The sequence below is a fragment of the Rhinopithecus bieti genome, unplaced genomic scaffold (genome assembly GCF_001698545.2).
Source record: "Rhinopithecus bieti isolate Rb0 unplaced genomic scaffold, ASM169854v2 scaffold_44592, whole genome shotgun sequence".
Lineage (NCBI taxonomy): Eukaryota > Metazoa > Chordata > Mammalia > Primates > Cercopithecidae > Rhinopithecus > Rhinopithecus bieti.
In genome coordinates, this window is record NW_016818423.1 from 1492868 (window position 1) to 1511606 (window position 18739).

The window sequence follows — 18739 nt, forward strand, 5'->3', positions numbered from 1 at the left end:
CTCCGCGCGTGGGCCGGCGGCGGGCGCGGGGGGAGGCTGCCTGGGGGGGTGCGCATGCGCGGGCGTGCCTCGAGGCTGGAGGGCGCACGGGGCGTGGGTGGCTGCGCGCGCGGGGGCGCACGTGGGGCCTGAGGGGCGGGGGCGGCGCCGGCGCCGGGAGTCCCGCCACGTCAGTCTCCGGCCCTGAGCCAATCCCGGGCCGGCCTGCCGCGAGGGGGCCGGTTGTGTCGGGAAGTGGCTCCAGGGAGAAAAGAGGCCTCTTACCTCACCCGCTGCGGGAGCTGCGCCCCGAAAGCCTGTCCCGGCACGCCGGGCTCCTTCTGACCCTCCAAGACCCGAGAGCCGTTGGCGCCCTCTGCCAGGGCCGGCCGGTCCGTTTATTTTAAGAAGCTTTGTGCGCCTGCTGTGGGGATTTTCTGATCCAGGCTGCGAAGAATTTCGAAGTCTGGAAAATAGCAACTGTGTTTGTTTCTAAAGGATCTTCTCCTGACCCAGCATCGCTCATCACAATGAAGAACCAAGACAAAAAGAACGGGGCTGCCAAACAATCCAACCCAAAAAGCAGCCCGGGACAACCGGAAGCAGGACCCGAGGGAGCCCAGGAGCGGCCCAGCCAGGCGGCTCCTGCAGCAGAAGCAGAAGGTCCCGGCAGCAGCCAGGCTCCTCGGAAGCCGGATGGTGTGTGCCAGCTCTGCGTTGCCAGCGGGCAGGGGGTGGAGCTCTGGGGCCGGCCTCGCTTCTGGACTTAGAGGCCGAGGCCAGGTTGTCCGGGAGGAGGGAATGTAGAATGAGAGGACAGTGCTGGGGCCGCGGTCCCCCCTGAATTCTGGCGAGTTGGCGGAGCCGCTGCCTCTAAGCACAGGAACAGAGTTCTGGAGAGAAGCTCTAACGGGATTAAGTCAGGTGGCAGCCAAACGGGGCACCCAGTCAGGAAATCCAGGTCCGGTTTGAAACACCTCAGCCACTAGCAGCTAACTGCCCTTCCTGTTTGAGGCATTTCTAGAATGATCTGAAAGGTAAAAAATGGTTTTGTGAGGGGGAAGGAGATGGACTAGAAGTTGCACCATGCCATTCCTGTGTGCTGATGCTTTACATACTTTTATGATCATAACAAACATATTCGGGTGGTAGTGAGAAATAGTTGTGTCATTTTACAAGTAAACAGACTTAAAGAAGTTAAGCTTAACTATATTACTATAATTTCTTGATTCAAAAGATGTTTCGAATCTAAATTCTGACAGGAACTAGATTTGCTGAATAATACTCTATTCTTGCTTCTCAGTTTCCATAAAAAAAGAAAAGTTAGGCAACATTTAACTCAAACTGATGAGTTTGGCTGGACCTGAAAATTCCCAACCAGTGGTATAATTGTCTTCTTTCTCACTCTACCCCTCATCCTCTCCTGCTGTAGGGGCTCAAGCCAAAACGGCTCAGTCTGGGGCCCTTCGTGATGTCTCTGAGGAGCTGAGTCGCCAATTGGAAGACATACTGAGCACATACTGTGTGGACAGTAACCAGGGGGGGCCTGGTGAGGATGGGGCACAGGGTGAGCCAGCTGAACCCGAAGATGCAGAGAAGTCCCGGACCTATGTGGGAAGGAATGGGGAGCCTGAACCAACTCCAGTAGTCAATGGAGAGAAGGAACCCTCCAAGGGGGATCCAGGCACAGAAGAGATCCGGCAGAGTGACGAGATCGGAGACCGAGACCACCGAAGGCCACAGGAGAAGAAAAAAGCCAAGGGTTTGGGTGAGCAGAGGGTGGCTCTTTGTGAGGCTGGTGAGGGGAGGGAGTTTGGACTTGACGTTCTCTGAACCAGTCTGTTCCACCAGGATTCAAAGGAAAACGGTACTTCTCAGAGCAGCAAGTCACTCTAGTCTAATCAAAGCCAGGGATGTGGGGGCCACGGCATAGAGAGATGCAGGGTTTCCCAGCACAAGGCCTTCTGGCTTTTGGAGCAACTGAGGGTTGGCATGGGACCTGTTCTCTCTTTGAGAAAATAGACATGGGAGGCCAGGGTGGGCTCCTGTGCCAGCCAGTACTACCTGCTGTGTGATCTCGGGTGTGTCCCTTCTCCTCTCTGGGTCTTAGTTTATACTTCTCTTTACAGTAAGCAAATTTGACTAGGCTGGAGTTGAAAACCCAAATGTCTGCATAAGCTGGGCTGGCCATGGGGCCACATGAAGATGGAGGCTACTTTATCCAAAGACTTTACTGCTTCCTGATTAGTTGCTCTCAACTAGCCAACTGAGAGCAGGCAAAACTGCAGGCTGGGTGCAGGCTTCTTTTATTTTTATTTATTTATTTGTTTATTTATTTATTTATTTATTTATTGAGACGGAGTCTCGCTCTGTCACCCAGGCTGAAGTGCAGTGGCACGATCTCGGCTCATTGCAAGATCTGCTCCTAGGTTCACACCAATCTCCTGCCTCAGCCTCCCAAGTAGCTGGAACTACAGGTGCCCGCCACCACGCCCGGCTAATTTTTTTTTGTATTTTTAGTAGAGACGGGGTTTCACTGTGTTAGCCAGGATGGTCACGATCTCCTGACCTCGTGATTCGCCTGCCTCAGCCTCCCAAAGTGCTGGGATTACAGGCGTGAGCCACCATCCCCAGCCTTCTTTTATTTTTTTAATTATTTTTATTTATTTTTTTTTAAAGAAAAGCCAGCAATGTAGAGTTATGTGAGAACTCTAGATTTTTTCATAGTTAGCAGCTAAAATGGTAAGAGCCAAACAAAACCCATCCGTGGGTTGGATTTGGCATGCCTGCCTGCAAATTACAGTCTTCATGCTGATCTCTTGGGCCCTTCTGGGAAGGCAGAGGGAAGGCTTCCTGACTCAGGCACAGGCAATGGGGAACGGGCAGTGACAGTTATTTTACAGCAGGGTATGTATGTTTGAGAGTCTAGGCCGGGCGCGGTGGCTCATGCCTGTAATTGCAGCACTTTGGGAGGCTGAGGCGGATGGATCACCTGAGGGTCAGGAGCCTGGCCAACATGATGAAACCCCATCTCTACTAAAAATACAAAAATTAGCTGGGCATGGTGGCACACGCCTGTAATCCCAGCTACTTGGGAGGTTGAGGCAGGAGAATGGCTTGAACTCCAGAGGCAGAGGTTACAGTGAGCCAAGATCGTGCCACTATACTCCAGCCTGGGCAACAAGAGTGAAACTCCGTCTCAAAAAAAAAAAAAGAATCTAGAATCTAACGTGGGTGTCATATCCATGTTTTATTCCTATTCCCCTCTCCCCTTTTGTATCATCCTACTTTAAAGAGGAACTTTAAAAACTCTTATGGCCGGGCACGGTGGCTCATGCCTGTAATCCCAGCACTTTGGGAGGCTGAGGCGGGTGGATCACGAGGTCAGGAGTTCAAGACCATCCTGGCTTACATGGTGCAACCCCGTCTCTACTAAAATTACAAAAAAGTAGCCGAGTGTGGTGGCGGGCACCTGTAGTCCCAGCTACTCGGGAGGCTGAGGCAGGAGAATGGCGTGAACCCGGGAGGTGGAGCTTGCAGTGAGACGAGATCGTGCCACTGCATACCAGCCTGGGTGACAGAGTGAGACTCTCTCAAAAAAAAAAAAATTCTTAGGGATGGCTAGGTACAGTGCGTTACACCTGTAACCCCATGCACTTTGGGAGGCCAAGGCGGGCACGATCACTGAGGTTCGGGAGGTTCGAGGAACCCAGCCTGGCCAACATGGTGGGAAAACCCCATTTCTACTTAAAGATAAAAACAAATTAGCTGGGCCATGGTGGCAATTGCTGTAATCCCCAGCTACTCAGGAGGCTGAGCAGGAAGATATCACTTGAACTCAGAAGGCACGAGGTTGCGTGAGCTGAGATCATGCCATTGCATCCGCCCTGCAGGTGACAGGGCTGAGGACTCCTGTCTCAAAAAAAAACAAAAAAGAAAAGAAAAAATCTTAGGGTCACATCTATGGAAAGTATCTTCATTTTTTTTTTTTTAGTTCATTTATTTTTTTAAATGGGGTCTCACTTTGTCACCAAGCTGGAGTGCAGTGGCACAATCTCTGCCTCCCTGCAACCTCCGCCTGCCAGGTTCAAGTGATTCTCCTATCTCAGTTTCCCGAGTAACTGGGACTACAGGCACCCCCCACCACGCCCATTTTGTGTGTATTTTTAGTAGAAACGGGGTTTCATCATGTTAGCGTGGTCTCAATCTCTTGACCTCATGATCCACCTTGGCCTCCCAAAATGCTGGGATTACAGGTGTGAGCCACTGCACCTGGCCGAAAGTATCTTCATTTTAAAGTTCACTGTTTGGCTACTTTGTTGACAAGAGTTTAGTATTTCTCAAGGAGGCTAAGACATCTATTCCTTTTTGGATCCTACCTCTATCAGGAGGGTGGGCCTTCCTTGCATTGAAACTGTATGAAACAAGAGCAGGCATTTTTTTTATCCTGCCAATGGTGTCCACTAAGGAGATATCACTAGGGTACAGTCTTTCATTTGATAAGCATTTGTTGAGCATATTTTCTGTGATGGTACTATGGACAATACTGGGGCTACAGTGAGGGCAGGATTGAGTTGGTCCCTATAGTAAGGAAGGAGCTAATCAACAAGCAAAATATAAAGTATGATGGGGAGGGCTATCTTCAGCACTCATGATGAGTGTGAGCCCAGGCCTGGAGGGGACCCCTGGAGAAGGGAGTGCATGTCTTTGCTCCTGTGCTTTGCAGGGAAGGAGATCACGTTGCTGATGCAGACATTGAATACTCTGAGTACCCCAGAGGAGAAGCTGGCCGCTCTGTGCAAGAAGTATGCTGAACTGGTCAGTTCCCCCCTCCGCGGGCACCTTCCCTGCCTTGGGAAAATCAGCATGCCACCTGGTATAGGGTTGGGGGTGCAGAGGCAGGTAGGTGGCTTAATTTCTGTTCAGCTTTCTCTGAAATACCTGTTAAATGGGGAATCACTCTCAGCCAGCCTCTTCAGGGCTGTGCAGCAGGAGTTCAAGAAACTGCATATTCCTTAAAAGAAATTTCTCACAGAATGATTCCAAGGTGGTAGGGCCCTTGTTCCTGGCCTGAGTCCAAGACACCTTGTGATCTTGATGCATCTTCCTCAAATGCAGATGCATAGAGCCATTATCACAGTAAATAAAACTAATGCTAGTCACTTGATACTTTTTCCTTTTACTTCAGAGCAGTCTTCTTGTCACTGCCTCCTCATATTCCCCATGACATTGACATTTTACAGAAACCAGACTGGCTGTCCTGTAGGATGCCCCCTTCTAGCTTTGTCATCTCTGTGGTAGCATTTTACTTCTTTACCTCCTAGTGCCTGTCAGTGAAGTAGAAGTTAGCTCTAAAGCTTGATCCAATTCAGCTTCAACTTTTTGACAAGAATTCTTCATAAGTAGTACCCTGTACTTCATGTTCCATCACAATAAATGCAAAGCATGCTCTTTGTAAGAGCAACTTTGTTATAAGAGCAACAGTGTACAACTCTGTTGTAACATTGTTCAGTGGGTTGGGGGTGGGGCAGCCAGATTCTTCCATCATCGGGTCCCCTGTCAGAATTGGAACTAACAGACTTACCTATTGATGGTCACAGCCTAAGTATGTATGTATGTATGTATGTATTTATTTTGAGACGGAGTCTCGCTCTGTTGCCCAGGCTGGAGTGCAGTGGCACGATCTCGGCTCACTGCAAGCTCCACCTCCCAGGTTCACACCATTCTCCTGCCTCAGCCTCCCGAGTAACTGGGACTGCAAGCACCCGCTAACACGCCCAGCTATTTTTTTTTTTTAGTAGAGATGGGGTTTCACCTTGTTAGCCAGGATGGTCTCAATCTCCTGACCTCGTGATCTGCCCGCCTCAGCCTCCCAAAGTGCTGGGATTACAGGCGTGAGCCACTGCACCCAGCCTATTTATGTATTTAGAGACGGAGTCTCGCTCTGTCACCAGGCTGGAGTGCAGTGGCATGGTGTTGACTCACTGCAACCTCCGCCTCCCAGGTTCAAGCGGTTCTCCTGCCGCAGCCTCCCGAGTAGCTGGGATTACAGGCGCACGCCACCACACCTGGCTAAATTTTGTATTTTTCAGTAGGGACAGGGTTTCACCATGTTGGCCAGGATGGTCTCGATCTCTTTACCTCGTGATCTGCCCGTCTCGGCCTCCCAAAGTGCTGGGATTACAGGCGTGAGCTACTGCGCCCAGCCTCTTAAGTGTTTATTTTAAAATTAATTCATTCCACACACATTTATTAATATTTTCCTGTAGGGAACTTTACTCATCTGTAAAATGGGGAATGTCATACCTGCCTAATGACATTCTTGTAAGGATTAAATAAAAGGTGTAAGGAAGATAAGCACCCTTTTAGAGTGATCCAGCCAGGGGAAAATTGCTGATGCAAGAGAGGAAATGAGTTGTTGGAGTGGTGGTGTGAGTAGAGGAGGGGACCTGAGGCCCAGTGCCCAAAAAGGGGGCTTGGCTGTGGTAACCACATGGCTAGGTCTGTGTGACTGAAGGAGAGGACGGGGCAGGTGGACTGGCAGATGTGGAGCTTCTGCCCCTAATTCTCTGGTTTCTTCTGTGTTTTGAGATTTGATGAGGATGATGAAATAGTTGTCTGGAAAGAGAGGAGTGTGAATAGCATGTGCATTGTGTTGAGATTGCTGCTTTTCCTGAAATTGGTGGCCATGAATTTAAAGTGAGACTCTTCAAGTAGGGTTGTTTCAGTACTGGTGTAAAGCAGGAAGGTGCTTTACTAGGGTTGCAGTATTACTGGGGACGGGCCAAGAGAGTTGAGGGTGTAAGAAATCTAAGCCAGGTAATAAGGTAAGTGGTTATTTTAAAGGAGAGTGGAAGGATGGTTGAGTCAATGGATTGGAGGTCTTATAGGGTAAGAGACTTTCTGAGGATCACAGATACTGATTGGAATGAGCTAAAAAGATAGGTGATGGTAGTCCTGGCCTGGGGTGCTGGAAATTGAGATAGTGGGTGTGCTGTCTGGTAGTGACAAAGTCTAGATCTGCGCTGTCCAAGATAAATTCGTCTCTAGCTAATTGACGTGGCCAGTCTGAATTTGAACGTGCTATAAATGTAAGATAGACATCAGATTTTGAAGACTTAAGCAAAGACAAAGAATATAAAACATCTCACTTTTTTTTTTGTTAGATAGTGTCTCAGTCACCCAGGCTGGAATACAGTGGTGTGATGTCCTGCTCCCAGGTTCAAACGATTCTCCTGCCTCACAACCTCCCAAGTAGCTGGGATTACAGGCGTGTGCCACCAAACTGGCTGCTTTTTTGTATTTTTTTAGTAGAAACGGGGTTTCACCGTGTTGGCCAGGCTGGTCTTGAACTCCTGACCTCAAGTGATCTGCCTGCCTCGGCCTCCCAAAGTGCTGGGATTACAGGTGTGAGCCACCGCTCCTGGCCTCCCTTTTTTACATTGATTCTGTATTGAAATGGTAATGTTTTGGATATTGGGTTACAATAAATATATTAGTAAAATGAATTTCACCTGTTTTTTACTTCGTCAGTGTGGCCAGTAGAATATTTTTAATTATTTATGTGGTTTGCATAATATTTCTGTTGTATAGGCCTGGATAGGGTCATGGGAGGGGAACTGAGCTGGGGAAAGGAGTGGGTTTGTGGAAGAGCTGAAGGACTGGGAGACCAGGGAGTCAGAAGGATTATCTGTTGATACTGAAGTGGCCACAAATGAGAAAAGTAATTGTGCTGGGGAGAGTGCTGATGAACCCAGTGCTAACGTTTTGAAGGAATGTAAGGGAGCGATGGGGGTCTGTTAATAGGCACAAGGTAGGGTAGCAGGTGGTCTCATCCTTGGGCATGCGTGTCCAGCAAGTTGGGGAAATGCAACAGCTTGAAGTGGCTCTAGTGGCCCAGAGTCAGAGCTGGAATAGGAATTGGCATCTGCTGGCTGTGTGGCCCCTGCTTGCCCTAGTGAGTGTCCATTTCTCTGTCCCTATGGTGGAGGCTTCGGGGTTAGTGTGAGTTCATGGGAGGAGTGTGTAAGCAGCGGCACAGCATCAGCCCATGAGAGCACTCCTGGTCTGAAAGGGTGCGGGTCAGGCCAGCTCAGGAGAGCCTAGACCCAAATAGTGATCCCCACCAGGAAAGCCTCACAGGATGCTCACCTGCCCTCCCTATCCGTGTCCCCAGCTGGAGGAGCATCGGAACTCACAGAAGCAGATGAAGCTCCTGCAGAAGAAGCAGAGCCAGCTGGTGCAAGAGAAGGACCATCTGCGTGGTGAGCACAGCAAGGCCGTCCTGGCCCGTAGCAAGCTTGAGAGCCTATGCCGTGAGCTGCAGCGGCACAACCGCTCCCTCAAGGTAGGCCTGGGCCCCCTGGAACAGGTGACTCTGTTTCCTTGACTTCCACTTAATATGTTTCTTTCATGGGCTTTCCTCTTAAAAAGTAGTGGAGGCTAGGCCAGGGTGCAGTGGCCCACATAAGTGATTAAAAATCTTCTGGCCACTCTAAAAAAGTAAAAAGAAACAGGTGAAATTAATTTTAGTAATATAGTTAACCCAACATCCAAAACATTACAATTTCCACATAGAATCAGTGTAAAAAAGCAAGGCTGGGCATGGTGGCTCACGCCTATAATCGCAACACTTTGGGAGGCTGAGGTGGATGGATCACTTGAGGCCGGGAGTTTGAGACCAACCTGGAAAAAGAAACCCCATTCTACTAAAAATACAAAAAATAGCCAAGTGTGCTGGCACATGCCTATAATCCCAGATACTTAGATGGCTGAGGCACGAGAATTGCTTGCACCCGAGAGGCTGAGGTTGCAGTGAGCCAAGATTGCACCACTGCATTACAGCTTGGGCAACAGAGTGAGACTTAGTGTCAAAAAAAAAAAAAGTGCAGACTTGTGGCATAGAAATACACTTTCTCGGCCGGGCTTGGTGGCTCACACCTGTAATCCCAGCACTTTGGGAGGCCGAGGCGGGTGGATCACGAGGTCAGGAGATCGAGACCATCCTGGCTAACACGGTGAAACCCCATCGCTACCGAAAATCCAAAAAAAAAATTAGCCGAGCGTGGTGGTGGGCGCCTGTAGTCCCAGCTACTCCGGAGGCTGAGGCAGGAGAATGGCATGAACCCAGGAGGTGGAGCTTGCGGTGAGCCGAGATCGCGCCACTGCTCTCCAGCCTGACTCCGTCTCAAAAAAAGCAAGACTCTGTCTCAAAAATAAAAAGAAATACACTTTCTTAATAATACCTTACGTTAGAGAATGCTGCTTATAACCATTTGACATGTATTAGATAAGGTAAAGGATAAAGTACTAAGAGAATCCATAATGCACTGACGTCAGTATTTCTTAATGAAATGGCAGTCCCCTGGTAAGTGGAGGAGGCCTGGCTCTGACAAGCAGCTCTTGTCCCAGAGGTTGGTCAGTCAGGAACCTGGGTCCTTCCCATGTTCTGCTGCTTCAGTGGTGAGGTCAGTCTGTGGTTACAGCAACTTTAAATACAGCCTTCTAACTTTCCTTTTTATATGTAAAATCTTACATGTAGTTTCTAGAATGAAATTATTATACATGTACCATTTCATAACTTATGCCTGTTTTCACTTTACATAACGTTTTTCCCTATCAGTATGTGTAGGGCTATCTTCTCATCATATGGATATATCAGTGCCCTAGTTAAAGCATTTGGGGTTGTTGACAATTTTTCATTATTACATATAGAACTATAGTGAAAATTCTTGTTATATTTATGACTGGTCAGTTATATAGAACTTATCTGTAGGGTAAGGCATGGAAGTGAAATGGCTAGGTCACAGTATATGCAGATTTTTCATTTTAATAGATTTTGCTGGATTGCCTTCCAGTGAGGGGGCAGTGTGCCTCCGACATCAAAAGTGTTGAGTGCCTAATTCTACACAACTTCGCAAACCCTGGGTGTTATTAAATTTTAACAGCTTGGTCTCTGGGGGTACAGAGGGGACAAATGCACATTAATCTGAAATCTGGAAGAAGAGGCCTTAGGAGATCTGACTTGCTTCAGAACGGCACTTACATGTGTGCATGTGTGCCTGCATTTTTTCTTTTTTTTTTTTTTCGGGCGGGGGGACGAAGTGTTGCTCTGTGGCCCATCGCCCAGGCTGGAGTGCAGTGGCGCAATATTGGCTCACTACAACCTCCGCCTCCCAGGTTCAAACGACTCCTCTGCCTCAGCCTCACAAGCAGGTGGGACCACAGGTGCACGCCATCACGCCCGGCTAATTTTTGTATTTTTAGTAGAGATGAGTTTCACCAATATTGGCAAGGCTGGTCTCGAACTCCTGACCTCGTGATACACCCACCTCAGCCTCCCAAAGTGCTGGGATTACAGGCGTGAGCCACCACGCCTGCCATGTACCTGCATTTTTCTAGGGGGAGAATCTCACTTGATGTCACCTGATATACAGAGGGGTCCATTGGAACCCGCATTGCACAACATCCTGGAGCCTGGCTACTCCTCACTTTGGGAGCAGGGAGGGCTGTTGGCAGAGACCATCTGTGGACTAGCTGGGGGACCCTTGTGAGGTAGCAGTGGATGATGGCTCTAGGGCTGACTTCTCTGCCCAGGAAGAAGGTATGCAGCGGGCCCGGGAGGAGGAGGAGAAGCGCAAGGAGGTGACCTCGCACTTCCAGGTGACACTGAATGACATTCAGCTGCAGATGGAACAGCACAATGAGCGCAACTCCAAGCTGCGCCAAGAGAACATGGAGCTGGCTGAGAGGCTCAAGAAGCTGATTGAGCAGTATGAGCTGCGAGAGGAGGTAAGGGTATCACAAACAGCAATCAAGGCCCAGAAATTGTGAGGTTTTTCAGTGTGTGCTAGGCACTGGGACAGTACCTTTTCAGGCTTCATCCCATTCTCCCTTTCTTCCTCCTCCTCCTCCTTGGGAGGAGAGTAATATTATTTCTCATAGATAAAGAACAGGTGTGGAGAAGAGACTGACAGCCACACAGCCCCACGTCCACAGTGCCTTATCCCAAACGACTGGGCCAGGTATCTTTTGGAATTAGAACTATCCACATTTTAGAATGGAGGCACATATGTGGACTGTGTGTTATATAGCACCCTCAGCAGGGCCTTGGGGAAGCCAGACGTGTTAATGTTTATGCAGTAGAACTTCCAAATACTCACCTAGATTATGGGCTTATAATGATGCAGGTCAAGTTTGGCTGCCAGCTTATGACAATTTCCATTTTCAGAGCTTTGTAGAATTTGGAATTGCAGGGGAGGGGCTGTGCCTGTGATCAGTGATGGACTCCAGAGACAGTGTCCACTGATTCCTTGCTGCTCCTGCCACTTAAAAGGCAGGATTATCAGGCCGGGCATGGTGGCTCATGCCTGTAATCCTAACACTTTGGGAGGCCAGAGCGGGTGGATCACCTCAAGTCAGGAGATCAAGACCAGCCTGGCCAACACGGTGAAACCCTGTCTCTACTAAAACTACAAAAAATTAGCCAGGTGTGGTGGTGCACGCCTGTAGTCCCAGCTACTCGGGAGGCTGAGGTAGGAGAATTGCTTGAACCCAGGAGGCAGAGGTTGCAATGATCTTGAGATTGTGATACTGCACTCTAGCCTGGGTGACACACCAAGACTGTCTCAAAAAAAAAAAAGCATGTCACTCCCTTTGTCACTGTTGGCTGCCACCCCAGGCACTTGAATTTTTGGGTCTTCCATCCAGTCACCTGGCTGTTGTGGTTGCGTTCTCATCATGAGAAGGGAGACCTGCAGCCCCCTTACAGGGCTGGCAGAGGACCTGCTCTGGAATAGGCCCTTTCCTAGCCCCTGGGATGTGGCAGTGGTGAGACGGGCAAGATCTGCCCTCTTAGGTTCATAGGCCAATGTGATGATCGTGTGTGCAGGATCTAGAGGGCAGTCCCCTGACCCACCCCTTTCCTTGCCGTACTTCATCCTCTGGGAACAAAACAGCTTGTTTGGTTTGAGGGGAGTTAGTTTGGTTCTTATCCCTCAGCACTGAGACATAGAGGCTTCCTGGGCCACTATAGTGAGACACGGACTTCAAGAATCTGAATACCCCCATTTTCTCTCCCCGCCAAGGCAGAAAAGGATTTAGTATTACCTGTGGAGAAGGAGGTGCAGGACTACCAGGCCCTGCTGCTTTGCATTTACAGCCCTCCTCAGATAGACACGAGCGCACTCATCATACCCAAACTGGACTTACCTGCTAGGCTCCTTCCCTTCCCCATCCAAAAAAATGGAGTTATTTTCCCTTATTTCAGCAAGTCCAGTTGATTTTACCTTTGAAGTAGCACCTGAATCCTTCACCTTCTCTCCATCCCTTCTCTCTCACCTGACATAAGTCCCCAGTGCTCCTCCAGTAGGCAGGACAGCCATTCCTTGGGGATGCACATGTCTAGTCTTTGCCTAGATATGGCAAGTCTTTGCCAACTGAGCTAGGCTGTTATGTTCTTAGAAGCATTGTTTTTGCCCATTCTTCCCATTTACAAGAGAATCAGGGACACAGAAGTGAGGGCTTCCAGCCCCATAGATGATCAATCCTGGGGTCAGAGATTTGAGAGTGTTTATTGCTTGGCTTCTTGGGAGCAGATTCCATCCATAAACCATGTGCTTACCAAAGTCTGACTCACTGGGAGAGAAACTAGGTGAGGTTGGAAAGATGACCTTCCAGAGACTTGGGGCCCATGTTGTGTGGTACACGTGGGAGTCCAGCATATCAGATTGAGATGGGGGGCTGGGCAAAGTACCCTGGTCTGTGGCTGTGGGGCCACCCTGAGAAAAGGAGCTCCTGACAAGCCGACGGCTCCCACCATCTTTGCTGCAGCATATCGACAAAGTCTTCAAACACAAAGACCTACAACAGCAGCTGGTGGATGCCAAGCTCCAGCAGGCCCAGGAGATGCTAAAGGAGGCAGAAGAGCGGCACCAACGGGAGAAGGATTTTGTGAGGCTCAGGCCCCAGGGTTGGGGTGGGGGTGTGGGAGGAGGCAGGTTGGGCTGTGGCTCAGTTAATAGCCGGGTTATATGGGAGAAGTCTGGCCAGACCAGGCACAGATTCCTTGAGTATCAGTCTGAGAGCAGGAAACCTTGGTGGGTCTGGTGCTTGTGGCTGAAAACCAAACATAGCCCTTGGGGGCTTCTGACAGGATCTGGGGTTCTGTCTTGGAAATAGCTCCTGAAAGAGGCAGTAGAGTCCCAGAGGATGTGTGAGCTGATGAAGCAGCAAGAGACCCACCTGAAGCAACAGGTGAGAGCATATAACCTGACCCTGTGCCTTCAAGGTCCCCTCACTGGGCCCCATCCTGGGGTAGTGAAATGGGATCCTCATTCTAGGACTGGCTGTTTCCTGGCTGCTATGAGACCTTGGTTGAGCCTTTGTTCTCTCCGGACCTGTACAGTACCTATATGGTGGTGACCAGGTAGTTAGGTGGGCTCAGAGGATTTCAATTGTAGCTCAGAAATGTTGTATTGCTTTTGAGGAGGTGGGAACAGAAGAGTTTGAAAATCAACATAAAGGCAAAATAAAAGTCACCCTAAGTCTCCTACTTTTCAGGCTTAGCATTTTGGATTATATCCTTCCATATATAGCTTTGCTTTGTTTTAAGGAAAAATAATATCTCAATAGAATTACTGGGTCAGAGAGTCAAGGACAAGTCTGAGTGTGTTGACCAGAGTGCCTCCCAGAGAAACCCAATCTTATCTATGGGCTGCTTTCTCCCCCAGCTTGCCCTATACACAGAGAAGTTTGAGGAGTTCCAGAACACACTTTCCAAAAGCAGCGAGGTGTTCACCACATTCAAGCAGGAGATGGAAAAGGTAACTGTGGTCCAGGCCACGCATGGCTCCTGGAGCATAAGCTGCTTCATTCAAAATGGTTGGGCCTGCCTTCAGGAAGCTCCCATCTGGGGTGTCTCAAGGGTGGGGCTGTTAGAAGAGTTCACAGCCTTTCCCCTCTCGAGGCAGTATCAGTGTTGTGTATACCCTCCAGGTTGTCCCGGGGAATGGGGCAGTCATTTCTTTTTTTGGTTTGTTTGTTTGTTTGTTTTGTTTGTTTTGAGATGGAGTCTCACCCTGTTGCCCTGGCTGGAGTGCAGTGACACAGTCTCAGCTCATTGCAGCCTTTGTCCCCCGTATTCAAGAGATTCTCCTGCCTCAGCCTCCTGAGTAGCTGGAATTACAGGCACGTGCCATCATGCCTGGCCTTTTTTTTTTTTTTTTTTTTTTGTATTTTTAGTAGAGACGACGGGGTTTCACCATGTTGGCCAGGCTGGTCTCAAACTCTTGGCCTCAAGTGATCCGTCCACCCTGGCCTCCCAAAGTGTTGGGATTCTAGCCCCTTACCATTTCTTGTTATTAGTGATGGACATTTGTGACTTCTGGTGGTAAGGTGGCACAGAGGGCATTGACTGCACCCTGTAATCAATCATTCCCCACCTTGGAGACACAGGTGCACAGAGAGGCCGGCTCTGACTGTTTCCTTCTGTCTGTCACATAACCTAGATGACTAAGAAGATCAAGAAGCTGGAGAAAGAAACCACCATGTACCGGTCCCGGTGGGAGAGCAGCAACAAGGCCCTCCTTGAGATGGCTGAGGAGGTGGGCTATCTGTGATCTGCAGCCAGGGTGGGGGTGTGCACTTAGCGCATATCAGGCCCTTTCCTGTGTGTTCTACCCATCAGTGACACAGCTAGCATGAGGTAGAGGTGAGATTTGCACACATTGTCCAAGTCCAAGCTGTTCTCTCCCCATGGGAGATGGTGAGCCCAGTGGTAGGTCTCCAGTGGGAGTGAAGGGAGCAAATGGAAGAAAGGAATAAAAGAGCAGACAAAACAGGAGTGCCAGTGATGTGCCTGGTTTACATGTAAAGCAGCCCAGGTAATTTGTGATTTCATGGCTTGTAATGTAGAAGAAAGGAACTAACACTGATGGAGCAGCAACCACAAGCCAGACCTTGCTGAATGTTTTTGGGTTTGTCTTTTTTTTTTTTTTTTTTTTTTGCTGCTGCTGAATGTTTTTAGGTACGTGGTTCATTGAACCTTCTCTTGAGATCTGAGGATGGTATTAGTAGTCCTGTTTTACAGATGAGAGAGGCTCAAAAGCCAAGTCCTTTGCCAAGGTCATGTGGTAGATAAAGGGAGGAATATGTTACCTCCAAGCTGTGCCCCTTTTCTGCACCACACTGCCCCACCTGACAGTCCAGTCATGGCTTCAACCAGGACTGTTTCCTAGAGGGGACCAGCTTTGGACTCAGTCTGCTCCCAGCCTTGTTAAAGTGTTTGTCACTAAGTAGTGATGCTAAGTGGGAGGTTGATGGGGCATGGCACTGAAGGTCTTGTTTCTCTCCCTAGAAAACAGTCCGGGATAAAGAACTGGAGGGCCTGCAGGTAAAAATCCAACGGCTGGAGAAGCTGTGCCGGGCGCTGCAGACAGAGCGCAATGACCTGAACAAGAGGGTACAGGACCTGAGTGCTGGTGGCCAGGGCTCCCTCGCTGACAGTGGCCCTGAAAGGAGGCCAGAGGGGCCTGGGGCTCAAGCACCCAGCTCCCCCAGGGTCACAGAAGCGCCTTGCTACCCAGGAGCACCAAGCACAGAAGCATCGGGCCAGACTGGGCCTCAAGAGCCCACCTCTGCCAGAGCCTAGAGAGCCTGGTGCTGGGGCATGCTGGGAAGGGAGCGGCAGCCCAGCCAGTCCTGGCCCATAAAAAGCTCCCATGCTGAGCAGCCCATTGCTGAAGCCAGGATGTTCTGACCTGGCTGGCATCTGACACTTGCAATTTTGGATTTTGTGGGTCAGTTTTACGTACATATGGCATATTGCAAGGCCTCATGCATTTATACCTGTAAGTGTACAGTGGGCTTGCATTGGGGATGGGGGTGTGTACAGATGAAGTCAGTGGCTCCTCTGTCAGCTGAAGAGTCTTGAGAGGGGCTGTCATCTGTAGCTGCCATCACAGTTAGTTGGCAGGACAAGTGACTTGAGCATTTCTCTGCCTGACTAGAGGCTCAGACCCCTCCCTGCCCTTCAGAGCTCAAGACAAGTGATACACCCAGGTCTTGACTGCATTTATCTTGTGAGTAGGGCTTGCTTGGGCAGCTCAGGCCCTCCTAGCTGCTCTGGAGTCTCCTTTGATTCTCTAGACCTGGAAAAGGTGTCCCTAGGCAGAGCCCTGGCAGGGCGCTCAGAGCTGGTGATTTCCTGCCTAGGACAAGGGACCTGGAAAATGTTTCTGTGTGGGACGATGTGCTGGTCAGGAGCCCCTTGGGCATCACTTCCCCTGCCCTTTGGTAGTGCCAGGACCAGGCCAATGATGCTTCTCAGTAGCCTTATCATTCACAGGTGCCTCTCTAGCCTGCACAAATGATTGACAAGAGATCACCCAAAGGATTATTTCTGAAGGTCTTTTTTTCTTTTTCTTTTCTTTTCTTTTTTTTTTTTTGCACATGACAGTGTTTGTATTGAGGATCTTCCGAGGAAGGGGGTGCTGTAGCAGTGGTGCCTGGGTACCTGGCCTCCAGTGTCCCACCTCCTTCACCACCCCGCTTAGCTCCTTTGCTGTCTTGGTGCTGAGGTTTCCTGTTTGGTGAGATCAGGTTGTTTGTTGTAAAAGAAAGGAAAGGGCTTCTGATGGCTTTGCCACAAGCTTACCTGTGGGTTTTAGTCCTGAAAGGCCACCACCAGTTCCCATCAGCACCATCTCCATGCAGCAGTTGCTGGGCCCCAGGTCCAGCTGCCTCCTTGGCTTCATGGGTTTTTCTGCTTCCTGTCCCCACCCCCACATGTGCAATCCTCAAAATTTGTCCTTATTCCATTTCCTGATACCTCCCTGCCTGTCCTTGGGGATTCCACTTCTTCCTGTGTGGGAGCCCATAGCTGTTGTCTAACAGGTAAGAAATGAAGTTGAACTATTGACTGGGCCCTAGAAATCCATAAAATGGCTGCAGACAGTTGTTTCTGTGTCCTGTTCTCCCCCTACCCCAGTACATAACTAATATGTACTGTGTAGAGCCATTCTATATGCTGAATATTCTGCTGTTGCAAACTCGCCAGGGTATTAGCCAGTGTTTGTGCAAAGCAGTTTTCTGGGACAGTAGAATGACTCAGACCAAGATGGATAGGATGGTTAGGGCTTTGCTTCTTGCTGTTTTTCTTTGAAGCTAGTTAATTGTCCTGCAGGTCCCTTCATCTTCCATACCTAGCCCACTCTTTTAGCCCTTACCTTAAATCTCTCAGATAAGTTGGTTCACAAAGAATGTTAAGTACTGAATCATGTGTGACTGATAACAGAGATGGCAAATGAATGGCACACCATTTCTCTTTCTCTTGCCCCAGGGCAGGAACCACTGATCTGCATCAGAGTTGCCTGCTATTCTCTGGTATATCCTTCACATCTAGGTGCCCTCAAGCAGCTGTGTGAGTGTTGAGATCTTTGCCATCACTGGCTGGGATACTGCTGTCCTGTGAAGTGTTTCCCATGATCTTTTTCTTCCCCTTTGAATCCCTGTATCTGGAGTAGTCCTTGCCTCTTCCTGCTCCAGTAGGGCCTTTTCCCTACCCCAGCCCCTGTGCCAGGCTAAGCTGGTACAAGAGCTGCCAACCCCACAGAGTGTCTGCTAGGCAAGAGAGGTGCAGGGAAGAGGCAGAGGTATGCACCTTCCCCCTTGAAGAGAGGGGAAAGGCCTACAGTGGCCCACATAATTGCCTGACTCACTTCAGCTACCTCTTAAAGCCCATGGAGGGACTGGAGCTGCTGGATCCCAGTGTGGTGGTGTGGGAGGCCACAGTGAGCAGGTGGCCCCAGCTGGGTTTCCCAGGTCAGGAATGTGGGCCCCAGGCAAGGTGCAGCCTTTGCTCACAGCTCCATCCATGTCTAGACCTTCAGGCCAGTCTGCAGATGTGGGTCCCTACCTTTTTCTTCCTCTCCATTGACCAAATCATAACCAATCACTACAGCTGCTCTGCTTCTGCTTTCCAAAGTAGCCCAGGTCCTGGGCCAGATGCAGGGGAGGTGCCTATCCATGAGTGAAGGCCAGTGCCTTCCTCAGCCGGGTGGGTCCCACACTTGTGACCTCAGTTTTAGGACCAAGAGCTGTGTTGGTTTCTTAGATTGCTAGTTTTTCCTCCAGGGGACCACAGCAGGTGAAGCTCAGAGCCAGTAGCTCTGCTAACAGTAAGTTGTTTTCAGGGCCTTGTCCAGCTGAGAGCTTCATGTCCACCAGATTCTGAGAGGTGTCAGCAGCACTTTTTTTTTTAGTTTGTTGTTTTCCATGAGGTTTTTGGACCATGGGCTGAGGTCAGGCACTTTCTGTAGGAGAATGTTATTTCTGTAAAGATGGTTATTTAACCCTCCTCCACCCCATCATGGCGGCCCTGAGGGCTGACCTGGAGGCCAGTGGAGCTGCCTGGTGTCCACGGGGGAGGGCCAAGGCCTGCTGAGCTGATTCTCCAGCTGCTGCCCCAGCCCTTCCATCTTGCAGAGCACAGAGGTGGTCACCCCAGGGACAGCCAGGCACCTGCTCCTCTTACCCTTCTTGGGGGAAGAGGGCTGCCTTCTGTCCCTGTAACTGCTTACCTTATGGCCCAGCCCGGCCACTCAGACTTGTTTGAAGCTGCACTGGCAGCTTTTTTGTCTCCTTTTGGTATTCACAACAGCCAGGGACTTGATTTTGATGTATTTTAAACCACATTAAATAAAGAGTCTGTTGCCTTACTTTTTTCTCTCCTGACCTGTGTGTTCCTTTGATGCCTCTGGAT

General features: G+C 49.7%; 1 protein-coding gene across 1 annotated transcript in view; it reads left to right on the plus strand.

Annotated features, from left to right (window-relative positions):
- The window catches only part of TXLNA (taxilin alpha), a 22842-nt gene extending 4147 nt beyond the window's left edge, over nt 1-18695 (plus strand). Inside the window, exons 2-11 of the mRNA XM_017857003.1 lie at nt 478-678; nt 1412-1747; nt 4706-4797; nt 8156-8326; nt 10576-10770; nt 12811-12930; nt 13159-13233; nt 13710-13802; nt 14487-14582; nt 15335-18695. Coding sequence (XP_017712492.1) covers nt 510-678; nt 1412-1747; nt 4706-4797; nt 8156-8326; nt 10576-10770; nt 12811-12930; nt 13159-13233; nt 13710-13802; nt 14487-14582; nt 15335-15628 — 1641 coding nt within the window. The 5' untranslated portion in view covers nt 478-509 and the 3' untranslated portion in view covers nt 15629-18695. The remainder of the gene's footprint in view (nt 1-477; nt 679-1411; nt 1748-4705; nt 4798-8155; nt 8327-10575; nt 10771-12810; nt 12931-13158; nt 13234-13709; nt 13803-14486; nt 14583-15334) is intronic.
- The last annotated feature ends 44 nt before the right edge of the window (nt 18696-18739 follow it).